Genomic DNA, 16,403 nt, shown 5'->3' on the forward strand with positions numbered 1-16,403 from the left:
CGTGTCAAGTGTGCAGTGTCCGGTGGCTCAGTGGCAAAGATCACTACCCTTAGATCAAGAGGTCTGGGGTTTGAGTCCAGGTATTGACCTGTATGTGAATGGTGGAGGCTTGGTTCAGGAGAGGACGACCGGGAGAGGACGACCGGGAGAGGACGACCGATTTTGGGTGAGTAGAGTAGAGTAGAGTAGAGTAGAGTAGAGTAGAGTAGAGTAGAGTAGAGTAGAGTAGAGTAGAGTAGAGTAGAGTAGAGTAGAGTAGAGTAGAGTAGAGTAGAGTAGAGTAGAGTAGAGTAGAGTAGAGTAGAGTAGAGTAGAGTAGAGTAGAGTAGAGTAGAGTAGAGTAGAGTAGAGTAGAGTAGAGTAGAGTAGAGTAGAGTAGAGTAGAGTAGAGTAGAGTAGAGTAGAGTAGAGTAGAGTAGAGTAGAGTAGAGTAGAGTAGAGTAGAGTAGAGTAGAGTAGAGTAGAGTAGAGTAGAGTAGAGTAGAGTAGAGTAGAGTAGAGTAGAGTAGAGTAGAGTAGAGTAGAGTAGAGTAGAGTAGAGTAGCTTTTTGGAGGGAAAAAATTTGGGATCTGTTGCATAACCCCTGGCTTCTGTGCTCCCGAACCTCGGGGGGAGACACACTCCAACGTCTCCCCCCTTTCAGGATCTGGGAATCTTCTCCTCCTTCCAGCCACTTGGTTTTGGATCCTGGGTTCTGCGTCCTCGTTTACATTCTCCGTCTCTCAGTCCTCCGTCCACCGTTCTCTCCGTCCTCCGTCCTCCGTGCTCTCCGTCCTCATCTCCATTCTCCGTCTCTCAGTCCTCCGTCCACCGTTCTCTCCGTCCTCATCTCCATTCTCCGTCTCTCAGTCCTCCGTCCCACCTTCATCTCCATCTCTCAGTCCTCCGTTCTCTCCGTCCTCCGTGCTCTCCGTCCTCCGTTCTCTCCGTCCTCCGTTCTCTCCGTCCTCCGTCCTCTCCGTGACACCTCCCGGCTTTGAACCCAGGATCTCCAGTTCCATGTACAATGCTCTTCCATCTGAGCCACTGGGTCCTGCACATGGGTGACAGTTCTCCGGGCGTATTTATCTTTTTCTTTAGGTCTGCAAAGTATCAATTGTTGACAATTAAAGATCCAGAGGCTGGACTAGAACCATAGACCACCTGTTTTCAAGTTAGTGCTCATTCCCTTTGAGCCATTGTGCCGTTCACACTTGTGATATTTCTCCGGGTGTATTTATCTTTTTTCTTAATCAGTTGTGCATAAGAGATTTCATTAAACACTTAATGTGTCATAGGTGAGCCTTGAACCCTTGGCTTCATGTTCTCACGTAAGTGCTCATCCACCAGAGCCACTCTGCCACAAACATTCAACTTGATACTTAATAACAGGATTCTTTGGAACTATGGTTATTGGGATTCAAATTCAGACTTCCATGTTCAAGCCCAGTGAATTTGCACTAGAGTAACATGGATTTGGGGTATTTATATGATGACACTTTTTGACTTTAAAGCATAAAATGCAGGAGTCCAATGAATCTTGCTCAAGTAAGGCTTTTAATGGACACAAGTCACCATACTGGCCTATTCATATAATAATAAACATTTGAAGATTATGCGAGTTAACCCAGACTTCAAAGTATGAAAGACAAGCATTCTCCCGAGATGTTTAATTCACAAAAAAAGTTTATTTTTGTGATTTTTATTTAATTATGAACAACCTCGGGATGCAAGTGTATATAGTTTTTTGCACCTTTGAATCTTACACAATGAATAACTTACTGCAGTAATTCATAGATTTTCTAGAATTTTTTAACTGGGCTCATCAGACAAAAACAGCTTTCCATTTGTACAGGTTACAACATTTTCTATAAAAAAACTACAAAACTGTATATAAAATAAAATGTTGGTGGTATACGGTTTATTTCACACCCGCAATTCTCCAATCTGTAAATCCTTAAGTCCCTTTGTGTAGAGTTTATATCCCACTGAAACACACCTGAAGTTCATTAGTCTTGATTTCACCTGTGCATGACGGGCATGTGTGAGTTAGATCACAGGTTATAAAGTCTGTGGGAAGATTGAGCCCTTTTTATTTTGCAAAACAAACAGATGAATGTTTTTTATGAAGTATACAAGAGTTTCCAAAGAAAAAAGCATGGCAAAAATGTTCATTCTTTTATTTAAAAACTATAAACAGTCACCAAAGTAAATGAAGCCAATCTATATCAGACTGTTAGATATATGTATCATCGCACACCCTACAGACACTGCAAAAATGGTGAGTGGGGGTCATGACCCCGCTGGGATGCTAACACAACAGGCAGTAATAAATGTTACACAACACACAGCAAAAGAGGACAGGCTGGGGGTCCGGGAGCCGGAATGTGGCGTGGTCATAAGAACAAATGGAAAAAACAAACGAACAAACAGGAAAAAAAAATAGTACAATTAAATCCCCACGCGATATTAAGATAGAAAACGATCTGGAGGAAAATATCATACCTGCACGGAAAGCAAAGAACACAGGAGAAAACCTGTATAAAACTCCATGTATTTAAACCAATTTACAAATACAAAAAGGACTGGCGCACGGGCGGGCAGCTCGCACACTGGCGTTACAGTGAATACAGGTTGTGGGGAATACCTTCAATATTCATCTCTTCTACAAAATGACATACGATATATTATTTCATACTCTTTCAGCCAGCAAAATGAGTTCTACAAGTTACATAGTACAAATAGAAAGAGGGGCCAAGGAGGGGAATATCACAGTTCCACAAAGAAAAACCTTGTAGGCCTCTGCCAGCCCTCCCAAAACTTTACAGCATCAGTACCTTTGCAGAATATTTACAGGGTTAAGTACATTCATCCACTGCTGAGTATAGAATCACATCTCATACGAGGGGTTAAAATAACAGAGGCAAGTCTGAATCTACTAAAGTAATGCTTCTGATACCAACGGGCTGCAGCGGCATGAAGGAGGAAACTCATTTTACTTTATATCTATTCACAAATATTTACACTAGTTTTTTTTCTCATTTACTCATATCGGTATTTATTTCAATAATAAATAAGTGAAAATATAATCGGCTCAAGTAAGAAAACCAAGCTATCAAGTTACAAAGAAAAAACAAAAACAACAAAAATCATTAGACACACCTCTGCCGACCCGCACCGTATGTCCACTTGCCCTGCCCACGTGATCCCCTGCCCCGATCGGCGGCTCTCCTCTGGGACTACAAAAAATGTGCTCGTTGGGCCGGGCGTGACGAGGCGATTCGAAGAGTGAAATGGGCGCTGGTTTCTGAGTGGCTGGTGGAAGACCCGTGGCAGTTTGTAGGGGGAGGGAGGGGGATCGGTGGAATGGAGAGACAGAGGTGGGGTTTTAGAGGGCCAAGAGACGTCGCCCCGACGCTGCTGGCAGCCTGTGTGGCAGCGGAACGGGAACATTTTCATTTCCTTTTGAAGGTTTTTGGGTTGAGCTGAGCTCAGGCCTGCAGAGAGCGCGTCAGTTCGTAAAGGCATTTAGCGAGTGTGGTAGAGACCTCCATACTGCTCAGAGCCAGCACAGAGAGATGATTTTCATGCCGTCTCACCAACCTGAACACACAAAAACAAGACAAGCATTTTACAGTGGTCAGACATCATCCGAGTGGTAAATTAAACCTCTCACAAAATGTAATAGAACGTGACAGACATTTTCATTGTAATATCAATATCTATTATTAAACTTCAGGAAGATTACTTTCATTTAAGATGACAACTTTATGTCAGTTAGGTTCAACGCTTCAACACTATAATGCCTTCAGGTGCTTTTTTGAATCTTTACAATGACCTGGACGTCTGAACAGTAGAAATCTACAACACGGCAATAAGAAGGATCACTTACATCCGTCCACAATCAGAGTACTTCGCGATGTTCTTTAACGTTAAGGCAGCGGTTAATCTGATGTGTTTGGTCATTGGTCCCTCCTTATCGTCCTGAGCAGAGAGAACAAATACAAGTTTTAATGTTGCCAGACATCTCTAAACTGTTGCAAAATATATCTCTTATTTCAAGTTTCCATGTGTTTTCATTCAATTGGATCACACTTTCTCCACTATTGAAATATTCAGACAAACACAAAACACTTAAACATAAAAACTCATTATATACTCACTGTGAAGTCCCTGAACACGAGATTTCGCGAGCCCCTGCGTAGAGCCATCAGCGCTGCGCTGGGGTGATTGCCGAGCGCTTTCTGCGGTCTCGGAGCGGGCGAAGGACTGCTGACCGCTGCTGGAGGAGACCTGCGAAACACCATCATCATCATCATCAATACAAACATTTCCAAAAACATCAAACAAAACCGAAAAGATGTTCTACACACTTTGAAGTGTTAGTGTTGCTGCCTTGTGTTTGCTCCTCCAGTTTGAGTCCAGCTAAGAGCGCATCCCTTGAACAATGCTTATCCTGCAACAAGAGACACATCATCGATTATAAGACACACTTAAACAGCTATCAGGGCTCATGGCATTATTACTGTCAATAAGAAGGGCCGTGCCTGCAGGTGTGTAATGAAGGATAGTCTTTGACGAGGAAACGGGCCACATCCCTCCCAGAGGCACTGGCCTGGGTACGCATCTTTACTGCCGTGATTAGTAGCTGCGTGGTAGAACACTTGTGACGGCGTGTCAAACCATCTGAAATACAAAAGAAACAGTGCAGTTAACATGCACCACTGCAACAGCTCGATCACAACCAGCGACAGTGCTTACCGTCTGCATGCCTGCCACAAACATTTAAAGTTCTGTCCAGGTTTACGTGCTTGATCTGGAGAGGGGGCGGGAGCTTGTGAATTCTGGTTGGTTCCCTGTGCAGCCTTCTCTGCTGGGGGAGGAGTCTGCTCTAAAACAGGCTGCTGATGACACGAATAGAAACACTTCACTTATTCGATCACAGATCAAGTAAAATTTATTTTAATTTCTACATCTTCTGTAGCAGTAATTTATGTACCTAGTTTGTGCATTTTTATTTCTTGTGCAAATGCAAAACAGGAGGATTGAATATAACAAAGGTGTTTAGAACCATTCTGACATTTACAAGCATATCTTCAAAACAATTCCTAATGTTCAACTCAAAAAGCAGAAATTTGATAACACGTACCTGAGTGTTGTTTTCAGGAAGGGGAGAGGGCACGCTTGGTCTCTGCTGCACTGCATTCTCTATTGCTACTTTTGCTACTGTGCTTGGATCTGCGCCTGCTGGCACAGCGACCATGGTGGCGATGTTGCCAGCATTGTTGGGGTCACTGATGGTCACTATCCGTACACCCATTTTCGTCGGGATTCCAGAAGCACCTCTATCCCCATCCTCCAGCGGTCTCTTCAGCGACCGGCTTTCAGATGTGCCATTAGTGGGAGGCGAGAGCATCTCCTCTCCGGGTTGGTGCTGAAGGTTGGATACCGCTGTGGGTGGAGGTGGGGAGTGGTTGTGAGGTGGGTGCTGTTGCCTCAGGCCCAGTGTTTCAGAATTCTGGACCGAAGGGCCGTTGGAGATCTCAGCGCTGTGGCTGAAGATCTTGGGCCCATTGGCCAGGCATTCTGCCTGCTCTGCTTTGGCAGTGTCCTGCTGAGCAGCAGCGAGAGAGTCCATAAGGGGCCCGTGCACTTTCTGATGTGACAGCACCTCCCCGTTTCCCATGTGTTTGGAAGCCTTATGATTTGGAATGTTTTTGCTTGGATGGGTACCAGTAGTGGCATCGGATCGTTCAAAGTCACAGACCCCATTCACCATGAGCTTTTTAGGGTCCACCGACATCTGCTTCCCAGGGCCATCGCCTCCCTGTGTGAACGGGCCGTTTAGCGCCTGCGTGCCCTGCTCTGCCTGGCTGTTTCCTGAGTGGTATGGAGGTAGACTCGAGTCAAATTTCCTCCCATTGAGCAGCTTGCCTGCAGGTCCGTCTACCTCCGCTGAGTCCCCATTGCTGGTTTTGGCTGAGCAATCAGCAACGGAGTTCTCCATGACCTCAATCCTACGCTCGTGGATGTGGAGTCCCGTCTCATCCTTGGCCTCCTCCTCCTTTTGGCAGATGATCTTGTCACCTCGGAAAGGTGGCGTAGGGCAAGCGGCTCCTGCAACTGGCAGAGGCGGAGTCAATGGCAGTCCAATTGTGGGCGGGGCTGTGCTGACATTCAGGCTGGTCTGAGATACGATAGAAGTTGGCGCTCCCTGGCTGATGGCTGCTGCAGCGGGGAAGCCAGAGTTTGGCACTACTGTGAAAGTAACTTGGTTGCTGGGTGCTGCCTGCAGAAGGGTGCCAGGGGTAGAGGTGGAAATGATCTGCCCGGGTAGGATGGAGATGGGGACAGCACCAGTTGCCTGCAAGGGACTCTGCATGAGCTGCACGTTTAACTGTGGCTGAGGTGTCCCCTGACCACTGTTGGATACCTGGTATACGACTTGAGGGCTGGGTGCCCTGCTGCTAACAGGGGCAGGGACCTGGGGAGCAGGGAGTATGAGTTTTCCTCCAGGTGTGGAAGGACCACGTTTTGGAAGCAGTAACTGTTTGATCAGACTCGATTCTGTGGAGGTAGGCTGGGCAGGTGGAGGAGGAGGTGGCTGAAGATGAAACTGCTGCTGATGACGCTTGACGGAGAGCATTTGGCTGACTGTGTGTGGCTGACCCTGCTGGACCTGGGTGGGGTTAGGGGCCGGTGTGTTTAGAACAGCAGGCTGTGAAGGTGCAATGGGCTGTCCTTGGAGCTGAATTGTTGGAGCACTAGGCATGGCTGAAGGGTTGGTCAATACAATTTGATGAATAGCTGGAGTAAAAGCAGTGGTAGGTTGTGGATTTGGACTGACGATGACTAAGCTTTGCTGCTGTGATTGTTGCTGCTGAGGTTGCGGCGACTGAGCTTGTGGTGCAGGTTTGGGGGCGATGTTTTGAAATCCAACCCGAGGCCCTTGAGTGCCCTGTACACCTGCGACCGTAACCACTTGCGCTCCTGCCATCAGCGACGTGCAAGCTGCGCTCACGTATTGAGTGGGCGTAAGTACCATGGCCTCCTGGGATGGGGCACCTTGCTGCACTTGAGGTGCAGGCAAGTGTTGCTGGCCTACTGAAGTACAAACACCTTGTACCCGCCCTGCAAATATGTGTCCCTGGGGTGGCCCCTGTTGGATCAGTGTAACAGGAGCGTGGTGGAGCAAGGGCTGCTGGGAAGGAGAGGCAGTGGTGACAGTGTTGTGGTTGGGAACCGTGGCTGAAGCAGACGCCGTGGGGATGGAGCTCTGCATCATGGCTGTTGTCAGAATGTCATTGGGTCGTGGGGGGACTGGGGCAGTGGGCGGAGGGCAGGGGGAAAGCGCCACTTGTCCTGGCGGGTTTATCAGGAGCCGTGGAACAGTCGGGGCTGGCGCAGGAGCACTGGGAGTACCATGTATGGTCAAGGCCACCTGTGGTGCTGCCTGGCCGGCAGTAAGGCTTGGTGCTGGTGCCCGTATGAGCACTGCACATCAACAAGACAAACAAACTATTAGCATCGTTTCAAATAAAAAATACTTTTATCTCTAAAAACAAGTGTTTCTGGCTCAACTCTGTCCATACCTGACTGGGACTGAGGAGATTCTGTGGGGACTTCATGTTTGGGAACTACTGTAGGGTTGGCTTGATGTTGTTGTTGCTGTTGCTGCTGATAGTAAAGTTGAACAGGAAGAGGAATCGACCTCTTACGCAGACCAACCACATGGATTTGTGCCTGCCCACTCAGCCGTGAGTCCTCCACGCGCTTCACCGTGTGATTAGGAAACAGCGTCCTGGGAAATAGACGCAGACAGCATTGAATTTCTAAGACGTGAACTTCAGAATATTAAGGATTACCATGCAGGAGACCAACTTTACAACTATTTGCACCATGGTTGAAAAACCTCACCTCAGGCATTTGTAGAAGTTGTTGGACGTGAGCACAGCGCCCCGCGCCATCTTACTGCAGGTTGCCAGATATTCCGAGTACATTTCAGAGCGAGACACAGAGCCCTCCGATTGAACCTCAAAATGTGCATTTAGCCTACAGCGAGCAGGAAAGGCATTTATAAAAACCAGGAAATGTCATGAATTGAACTTGTGAGGATATAGGAGGCATTTATTCTTACCATTGAGCTGCAAATTTCTCTCCATCTGCTTCTACAATTCCAGGTGGAGTGGTCGGCTGCACCGCCCCTCTGCCCACTATAACCAAAACGTTTTACAGTTGTTGTTGATTCAAGGCTCAATTTCTTATGCTTACCAGAAGAGGTCAGCATACAACAGAACACACAAACATCTCTTGTAATTGCTAAAATACTCAATTTTCATTCTGATCAGAATGGGAAACTTTTAGATGCTTTTTCACAATGAAAGTGTGCCTGTTTGTTTCCTCATTCAGCCTTAATGAACAAGAGCGACAAGAATCCAAAGACAATGGATTAAAGTGAGGATCTTACCAGATCCAGGAGTGCCTTGCGTGGGAGAAGGAACGTTCTCTACAAGCTGTGGTCGAACCTCCGAGACCTGACAGCTGGATGCCTGATGCTCGATGAGTTTTACCGCGGTCAGGGCATCTGGTCCAAACGTTTGCAAGTCCACTGACACCAGCCGCACTAGAAGATCTGAGACAAAGACAAGCAATACCCGTTATTTCTCTATTGCTAAAGGGTAGAAGGAACACACAGCACCGATAGCATTTGAATATGTACCTATACTTCTGTCCACTGAGGCGATTTTAGTGCATGTGACCTCCCCGAGCTCGGTCAGCTGATAGAGAACCTCCAGAGCCGAGATGACCAGCATGATGTCCGGCAAAGTTAGGAGGGCAATTACCTCACGATACGACTCCTGATCCACATACTCGCAGATCAGAACGCCATTATCTTCCACTTTGCTGAGGTTTCCCAAGATCTCCATTGCTGCAGAGGAAACATTTCATGTCTGATTTTAATTCATGGCAAACAACCTTAATGAGAACAGTGCTATTTCCAGCCAGAGCCCTGGGTAGAAAGCTTTTTATTCATGACATCTTAAAAGTGTTATAAAATCAGTTCTTACCCCTCATTTTGAGAAACCGATCCCGTGAAAGCAAACATTTGGTGATGGTGTGAAACATTGTGTGTGTTGTTCGAAAATCAACTGGATCCAGCTGAAGCTGAAAGAAGAGAAACAGACATGTTTAACAAACATAACCAGTCGTGGATACAGGTTAGCATATACGGGTACCCACTCACAAAAATTTGAATAAGATAAAATATCAAGCAAAGTTTACTGAAAAGACTGCAATAAAGATCCCTAGTAAAGATGTGAACTCTGACCTCTCCCGCGATATTGCCGAGCGTGTCCAGACCCAGCTGCCGCAGCTGAATGAAGGTGCAGTGCGCACACAGCAGGAGGAAGCGCAGACACGTGCGATTAGCTGCCAGGAGTTTGATGTTGGTCTCCTCGAATGACAAGTTCCTCAAAATCATGGCGACCTGCAACACCCGCTGGCCCTCCACGTCTCCGATGCCCACGTTACGTGGCGGGTGGAAGAGATGAGTGCATAGGTGCCTCGTCTCTGATCCGTCTGAGAAACACACAGCACACACACACGCTCTTTCACAACATCTCAACTTAGTGAAACTACACTAGGAGATCGTCACCACCGCCACAAAGAAAACGAAAGCGCCCGGCATTAGAAAAATCCACATACGTTGGGGTGTGCTGCTCTTGTCTGAGATGAGATCTTTCACTTCGTTGTCTTCAATGACCTCTTTCCAAAACTATGAAAGCAGGAGAACAACAGTTATGAACTGTAACACAGAAGTCTGCTCATAAAATCTTTTTTAGCTTAATAAAACTACCTGGATTTACACTATAAGACTGTTGGAAAAACAAGATATTCTTGATTCTCAGAGAGTTTTTTCACCAACCTAATCACAATCACGTGACCTAAAATGCTCCCGCAAACTGACAAATCTTAAGTAACAAATGAGTTGAAAACACCTTTTGTAAAGCAATATTTTCATACCTTTACAAAGTCTCTTGAAGTTTTCTCCCGCCAGTCTGTTCCAAAAACAGCAGAAAAGCTTCCTAACGCTGCGGGACAAACACACAAGGTATAGTCGCTCACACACACATTGGTAAAGTTGTGAAGTGTACATACTAAACAAACGTACAATCATCAAAGACACCCGCATGCGCCAGCAGCAGCGTGATGAGTTTGGGATCTTTCTCCAGCTGCATGGCGTGTTTGCTCTCGTTGGACAGCAGCGTGCACACGTTGATAGCGAAGTCCACCTCATTCGGGAGCCCAGACAGGAGAGACAGCACCAGTTTGTTGTAATCGGATGGAGGAACAAAATCTGTTGACAGCCCATAGCTTTGGCGGAGATATTCTGTCAAAGAGACAAATATACAAACTTATGTATGCCCATAACGTTTGGTAAACATGCACGTTATGTAAATGTATCGTAATACAGTACAAATAAATGCTGGTAGTTGCATTATGTGTGTGTGTGTGTGTGTGTGTACCTGATACAGTGTGTTGCTGGTAGTTGTATGATGTGGGTATTGCACCGATCGGAAGTAAAGGTTTGGGATTCCCCGGCTGCTCCTCATCATCTTCCTCTCCAAAGTGATGCACCTTCTCATACTTCTCTAAATATCTGAAAAACATCAACAAACAGAATGATGAACAGATGTGTTCATGATCACACAGTAAAACGAAGACGACGTGCAGCGAGCATTTAGTAATATTACACACATCTGTGAATGACTCACCAGTCATTCGGTCGACTGAATGAGCTAACATACACACACCTCCCACATACTACAATACGGATCACTAAAAATAGACATCTGCATATCCTAAATACTACAAAACTACTCACTCACTGGACAGACGGATGCTCACATACATACACAAATAATGCTGAATATACAGCTCACACTCACAAAAACATCTTCACGTTAAACCAAAACATCCTCACACCATTATGATTATTCATTCAAATAAATCTATCCCTAAGAAAGAACAGATCCTATTGGAAAGGATTTTTAACATTGGAGCATGTCCGTGATTGTTCAGTCTTTAAATGAAGGAACAGAAACTTTAAACACGGTTGTGCTTCTGGAGACTTATTTCCCATTCAATCCATCACAAACTGCACACTTGGAATGTATTCCCCATTTAAAACACATGATTCAGATCATAGCAGATGAGAGACTCATGAACTGAATGGACTCGTGTCTTAAGAGATGTACATGTGTCACAATCAAACTGCCGCTCTTCTAAAAGCTTCAGACATTTCATGTTAACTTAAGAATTTTGTGCAATCCCTTATCTATAAACATTTAATGATGAAAAACACCTGACAGGACTCACAACTGCTGTCCGGAGGAGAGATCGGAAGAAAAATGATGTTAACAGAAAGGGAACCATGATCATGTTCACATGCCTCATTTTTCAAAATAGTAAAGTGCTGCCCTCTACTGGAAACCACCAGAGACACAGTCAATGGGTCAACTTCACCTGCTCTTGGAGCGTCAAACAGTTGTTACACAACACATACAAACTTCAACAGGGACAGAACTGTGACCAAAAATCATTGACCTATTTGGACTTCATTTTGCCAAATGTTTGTAATGGATGTGGATTATTACTGAAGAACTGTCACACGTGACATCCTGAACTATAATCAATGCAACGATTGACACACATAAAACTGCTTTCAAAGTCCTCAGGTTCAAATATTACTCCAGCTATGATGATGTAACAATCAAATCCATTTAAGTATGAGAGAGAAAAAATGCTGGAAACACCTGAACTACGAAACCTCCGACATTTATAACTGAAGACTAACACAGGTGTCAGCTGAGAACGCAAGTGGTTTCCACCAAAGCAATTGTTTCTCTCAGCATATGACTGCCTGCAGGTCTGTGTGACGCTCCAGTAGAAAGTATTAAACTGTGTTTTTTTATCTCAGAGTTTCTTTTGGCAACTAAAAGCCCTGCAGAAGCATGTTTTATTTACTGCATGTGTCATCATGTGTAGGATTCATAAATGATGTGTGATTTAACCATCCTCCTGTTCTGACCCAATCGAAACACCAGCTTAGAACATGGCCTTTTAACCATGATGCTGTCACATCATTAACAACAAAATGTTGCATTTTATTTATTTAAGCACAGCACACGGATGTGGTGTTTTAGTAACAAAGAGAGAAAAACATCATATTGATGCAAGTGATCTTGTAACTCTTAAAAGCTTTCTATCCGGTACTTCAAACTCCTTGAGAGATGCTTACACCTCAACATGACAAAAAACTCCAGGATTTAAAAAAACATGCATTACATCAGAAATTAAGTAGCTCTAATTTTAAGTAAACTAAGAACTCTTCCAATACACGCAGACAACTTCATTTTCTGTGAGATGTTGCATCCATCACCGTACTAAGACAAGTTCCCTTCTTAGTGTTCATAAACAGCCTGTCTCATCTGAAATGAAGGTGAAGAGATCATAAGAATAACTGAGTTTCAGTCTGCTGTATGGCAGTTGTACGGCTGCCTCCCCCCAGATAACCTACTAAACTACAGATAAACACATGTGGAGAAGAAGCAGACAACACCGCCACAGACTCTATACTGCACTCGCATTCAACAACTGTAAATACTACAGAAAAATGATGCTTGTGCTTTAGTGCATTCAAGAAATCTCCATGATACCAAACATCACAAAACAATATTTAGAAACATGAAGACAGCAACCTAGTAGGCAAAATAACCTGCTAAGCACCTGGAGAAACTTACATGCTACATTATCACACGTAATCCACCACAGTACACCTACTGAATAAGAATGTGTTTTAATTTCTATAATACATATTCATAAACGTGTGTAATAATGCTGCATTAAAGAGCTGTCTGTTGAATATATCAGATGCACACTTAGTTAGTAAAGTCAACCAAAATAAAACACTCACAGTATAGACATCAACACAACAAAACACAATTTAATCTCCAAAACACACGGAACCGAGCACCAGACCGAAGGGCATCACAGCAGAGAAGCGCCTGTAAACATTGAGCACACGTGCTGGAGCTGAAAGAGAGAAATAAAGACTCACCGAAGGTAGTACTGTTTCAAAACAAAAGCAGCATTCGAGCAACTCCTGGGGAAATGAAAATCTTCGCCCAGTTCGGCCCACTGGTTCTTGTCGGACACCTGTGGGGGTGATGAGAGAGGTGATGGGTCAGGGGGTTCGGTTCAGACGCAAAAACTATTTGTTTCAGAGAGTGAGTGTGTATGTGCATGCTAACTCCATTTAGCACTTCGGCTAACTTCAACTTTCCATCTGAAATGAATAAATCACACCCGGCGTCGAGAAACCAGTTGCTCCGGGACGGACCTCGTCCGAGCCCACCGGACCCCGCGTCCGGACCGCCGATGTGGCGCGATTTGCGGGTGTTTAAACAGCGCGCAACACAAGGGCCTGTATGCGGCCTACAGTCACCCAATCCTCCGCCACACGGGAGCGATAAAGCCGCTGATCGGCACGGCCCGGTTCGGACGGGCTTCGGCTGAGCGCAGAGGTGTCTCCGTCCTGATAATCGATGTGAAAGTCGCCCGGTAATTTTGAGTGAGCGAGTGTATGTGAAAGTGTGTGTGCGCGTCTGGGGCCAACACACACACTCACTCACTCACTCACACACTCATGCACACACATACTCTTACACAGGCCGATGCACTGCATAACCCGGGTCAGATTCGCCGAACCGGGCCGGACAGTGAAGCCGGGAGTGTGTGTGAGGGATGAGAAATGTACTTTTGTAAGTGTGTGAGAGAAACTTACCTTTGCGAAGCCCCCTAAAGACACAACTCTCATGTAGAGAGCGCTCAGGTCCAGCTCCTTCCCACCCACCACGGGAACCTTTTTAAACGGAGATCTGTGGAGAAATACAGCAGAATAAGTATCCCCGACCCGTCCGGACCCCTAACCCGGTCAGCGCGGGTCACCCGAGTTTATAATCGGAGAGAAATTCCCGCTCATCTCTCGCGCTCACCCTCTGCTGTGGTGAAATTGCCGCAGCTCGTCCAGGAAAGCCTGTCCTTTCCTCCGCTGCACGGGGAGGTTTTTCCCCGTCGAGTTCGCCATCGTTTCGCTGAAATTCGGTCAAACCCCCGGCTCAGATTCGGTTCCTAAGAGTCCGGGGATCCCATGCTCCGGTCCGCTCCGCTCCGGCGCGGCTGCGTGTTTGAAAAGTTAAAGAAATGACGGATGAGGAGAGTGAAGAAATCCGCTCCAACGGCACCCTGAACAGCCCGTAAACCTGACCGAGCTCAGCCTAACAGCACCGCACCCGTCATGCTCGCGGCTGCACGGGAAATCAACGGTACTGGCAGCGCTTGCGGTGGGTTTTGGAGTGGGTTTTTTGACAGTGCGGGACGGACGCGGCTCCGGTTTAATCGCGCACACTGTGAAGCGGCAGCGGGATCCAGTTCAGACAAAAAGACCCGAGGCCGCGCGGCTCCGCGGCGCCCTCAGCAGGCGAGCGGTGGTATTGCAACCGCCACAGCGCCGCTCGTGAACAATAGACGAAGCTCGTTGGGGGAAAGGGGACGTCTCAAAATTGTCCCGACCGCTGAAAACGGAAAGAGGCCATTGAGAGTCGGTGGGGGATGGTGATGGTCCACTTGCACTGAATAATAAAACTACATCTTAAAAAAGAAACAAATATTTAAAGAAACCATTCAAGAAGACAGGAAGAAATGTTACTTTAAAATACGTAAACACATTCTTGACTGGATTCTTATAATTACAATAATATTCTTATAATTCTTTTCATTGGCATCTACAACGAATAGTACGCACTTGTCTTGTTGCCCTAAATCCTTTATATGACTATATACTTAATGAATAATCTAAGACCAATTCATACGTTCTAGGTCACTAATATGCAAACCTTTGAAATGTTTAATAAAACGCCTTTCTTGTTATAAACATATCCTACATATGGCAACGCATGTAGGTTAGACATCATTTGCATCAGCTAATCTGTTGTGTCTGCAGTTCAAGTAGTTAGTTAGCGCTACTTTGCGGTCGATGAGTTTACACCCGGTTCCTTGTGATAACCGCCGGGCGGATATAAACGACACAGGGTGACTACATTCAACCATTACACGCACCCCTCTCGTAAGTTATTCTGCCACAAAATGGCGGAGCTCGACACGAAAGACCCCATTTTGTTAAACGGGCGATGCGAACAGTTAAACGAAGCTGTCTTCTGGAGTTTTTTCTATTTTCGGCGACATTTCTTAGCAAGTTTCAAATGGCCTTCTCGTCGCGGACTGAAATGTTGAGCCGACGCGCGGCGCAGTGGAGAATAATGTGCGCGCGCTCTGGCTTTAAGAGCAGGGAGAGCGCAGCGCGAGTGGAGACGCATGCAAATACATCCTCAAGCTGGAATTATCTATTGTTTTTGTGTGAAATAGCGTGTAATAAACCTTCACATTGACAGGGAATCATTTGGTATAGTCGTAAATCCAGTAGTTTTGGTATCTTTTAGCAGGTAGAAATCATTCATGTACTGGTTTGTTTTTCATATGAACGACCACTTTTCTTCAAACGTTTGAGTATTTACATGTTTTTAAAGACGTTCGGATGTCTACGTACGGAGTTTGGGTGTTATTTATTATTGCATTAAAAGCACAGCTCCCACAGTCACGTACAGGCTGGACATGCATTTTATAGCTGCAGTTTAAATTCTATCTTTAATGAAATTATTTGGAAAATGTATAATATTCACAATTTAATTGTGAAATGTATGAAATATGAAATGATTATGTCTACGGGGATGGGTATCCTATAAACATTAGTATAACAACGTTACTCATTCATATGCAGTGACTATAAGGCATGTAAGAAGTTCGGTAGATTTCTGTTTTTGCATGTTGACTTACGAAACTAGGTTTAATATCTCAAACCTGTAGTAATCTTCATTAGAAAAGGTTACCTAACGCCCTCTAGTCTGTTTAAAGTATAGTTTCAACATCAAATTAGATGTATTCGTGTAGCATTGGAACCCATAATGTCGGATTAAGTCTTATTTTCAGGAGAATAAAAACAACCTTGCAGTGCGCCCTCTTGTGGTTAAGTATATAACCGTCAAGCATTTTACTTTATTGACTTAAATTGTAGATGTTTGGCCTCTGTAATAAATATGCATTACGCACATTATTTTACTTGTTGATGTTGTTTGTATGGTATCTTTGTATAGTAAACATGTTGGAAGTGCAAAGGAATTCATTAAAGTGCATCTAGAAAGGAGATGACACCTGTTAAAATATCTTAAATTTGGGTTCAATGGTTAACTGGATTAATTGTACCGAAATGCTCATTATTAAACAAACATTACCATAACGTACATTA

The 16,403-nt window shown here is 45.1% G+C and overlaps 1 protein-coding gene across 2 annotated transcripts; it reads right to left on the minus strand.

Annotated features, from left to right (window-relative positions):
• Nucleotides 1-1,518: 1,518 nt before the first annotated feature.
• Nucleotides 1,519-14,511, minus strand: arid2 (AT-rich interactive domain 2). Of its 2 annotated transcripts, none has more exons than XM_079454218.1 (21): nucleotides 14,038-14,511; nucleotides 13,827-13,920; nucleotides 13,101-13,198; nucleotides 10,507-10,640; nucleotides 10,152-10,370; nucleotides 10,004-10,071; nucleotides 9,686-9,755; nucleotides 9,309-9,559; nucleotides 9,049-9,145; nucleotides 8,700-8,909; nucleotides 8,448-8,612; nucleotides 8,118-8,193; nucleotides 7,898-8,032; nucleotides 7,573-7,781; nucleotides 5,130-7,474; nucleotides 4,742-4,884; nucleotides 4,528-4,666; nucleotides 4,354-4,436; nucleotides 4,144-4,273; nucleotides 3,873-3,964; nucleotides 1,519-3,583 (listed from the first exon to the last, which is right to left on the minus strand). In XM_079454218.1, the coding sequence occupies exons 1-21, from the start codon at nucleotides 14,127-14,129 to the stop codon at nucleotides 3,472-3,474; spliced, it is 4,962 nt and encodes a 1,653-aa protein (XP_079310344.1). In that variant the 5' UTR covers nucleotides 14,130-14,511; the 3' UTR covers nucleotides 1,519-3,471. The 2 variants fall into 2 exon arrangements, with proteins under 2 accessions (XP_079310344.1, XP_079310345.1); XM_079454219.1 differs by having other exon boundaries at nucleotides 4,742-4,881; nucleotides 14,038-14,278.
• Between the last annotated feature and the right edge of the window lie 1,892 nt (nucleotides 14,512-16,403).

Source organism: Barbatula barbatula, assembly GCF_947034865.1.
Source record: "Barbatula barbatula genome assembly, chromosome: 4".
Lineage (NCBI taxonomy): Eukaryota > Metazoa > Chordata > Actinopteri > Cypriniformes > Nemacheilidae > Barbatula > Barbatula barbatula.

Bases quoted from the DNA above. Each gene is read 5' to 3' on its own strand.
- arid2 (XM_079454218.1), bottom strand. From the start codon at position 14,129: ATGGCGAACTCGACGGGGAAAAACCTCCCCGTGCAGCGGAGGAAAGGA. The intron at 10,641-13,100 runs GTGAGTCTTTAT...GATGTTTTTCAG, and splicing joins TTGAAACAGTACTACCTTCG to ATATTTAGAGAAGTATGAGA. The intron at 9,560-9,685 runs GTATGTGGATTT...TGTGTTTCTCAG, and splicing joins CAAGAGCAGCACACCCCAAC to ACGGATCAGAGACGAGGCAC.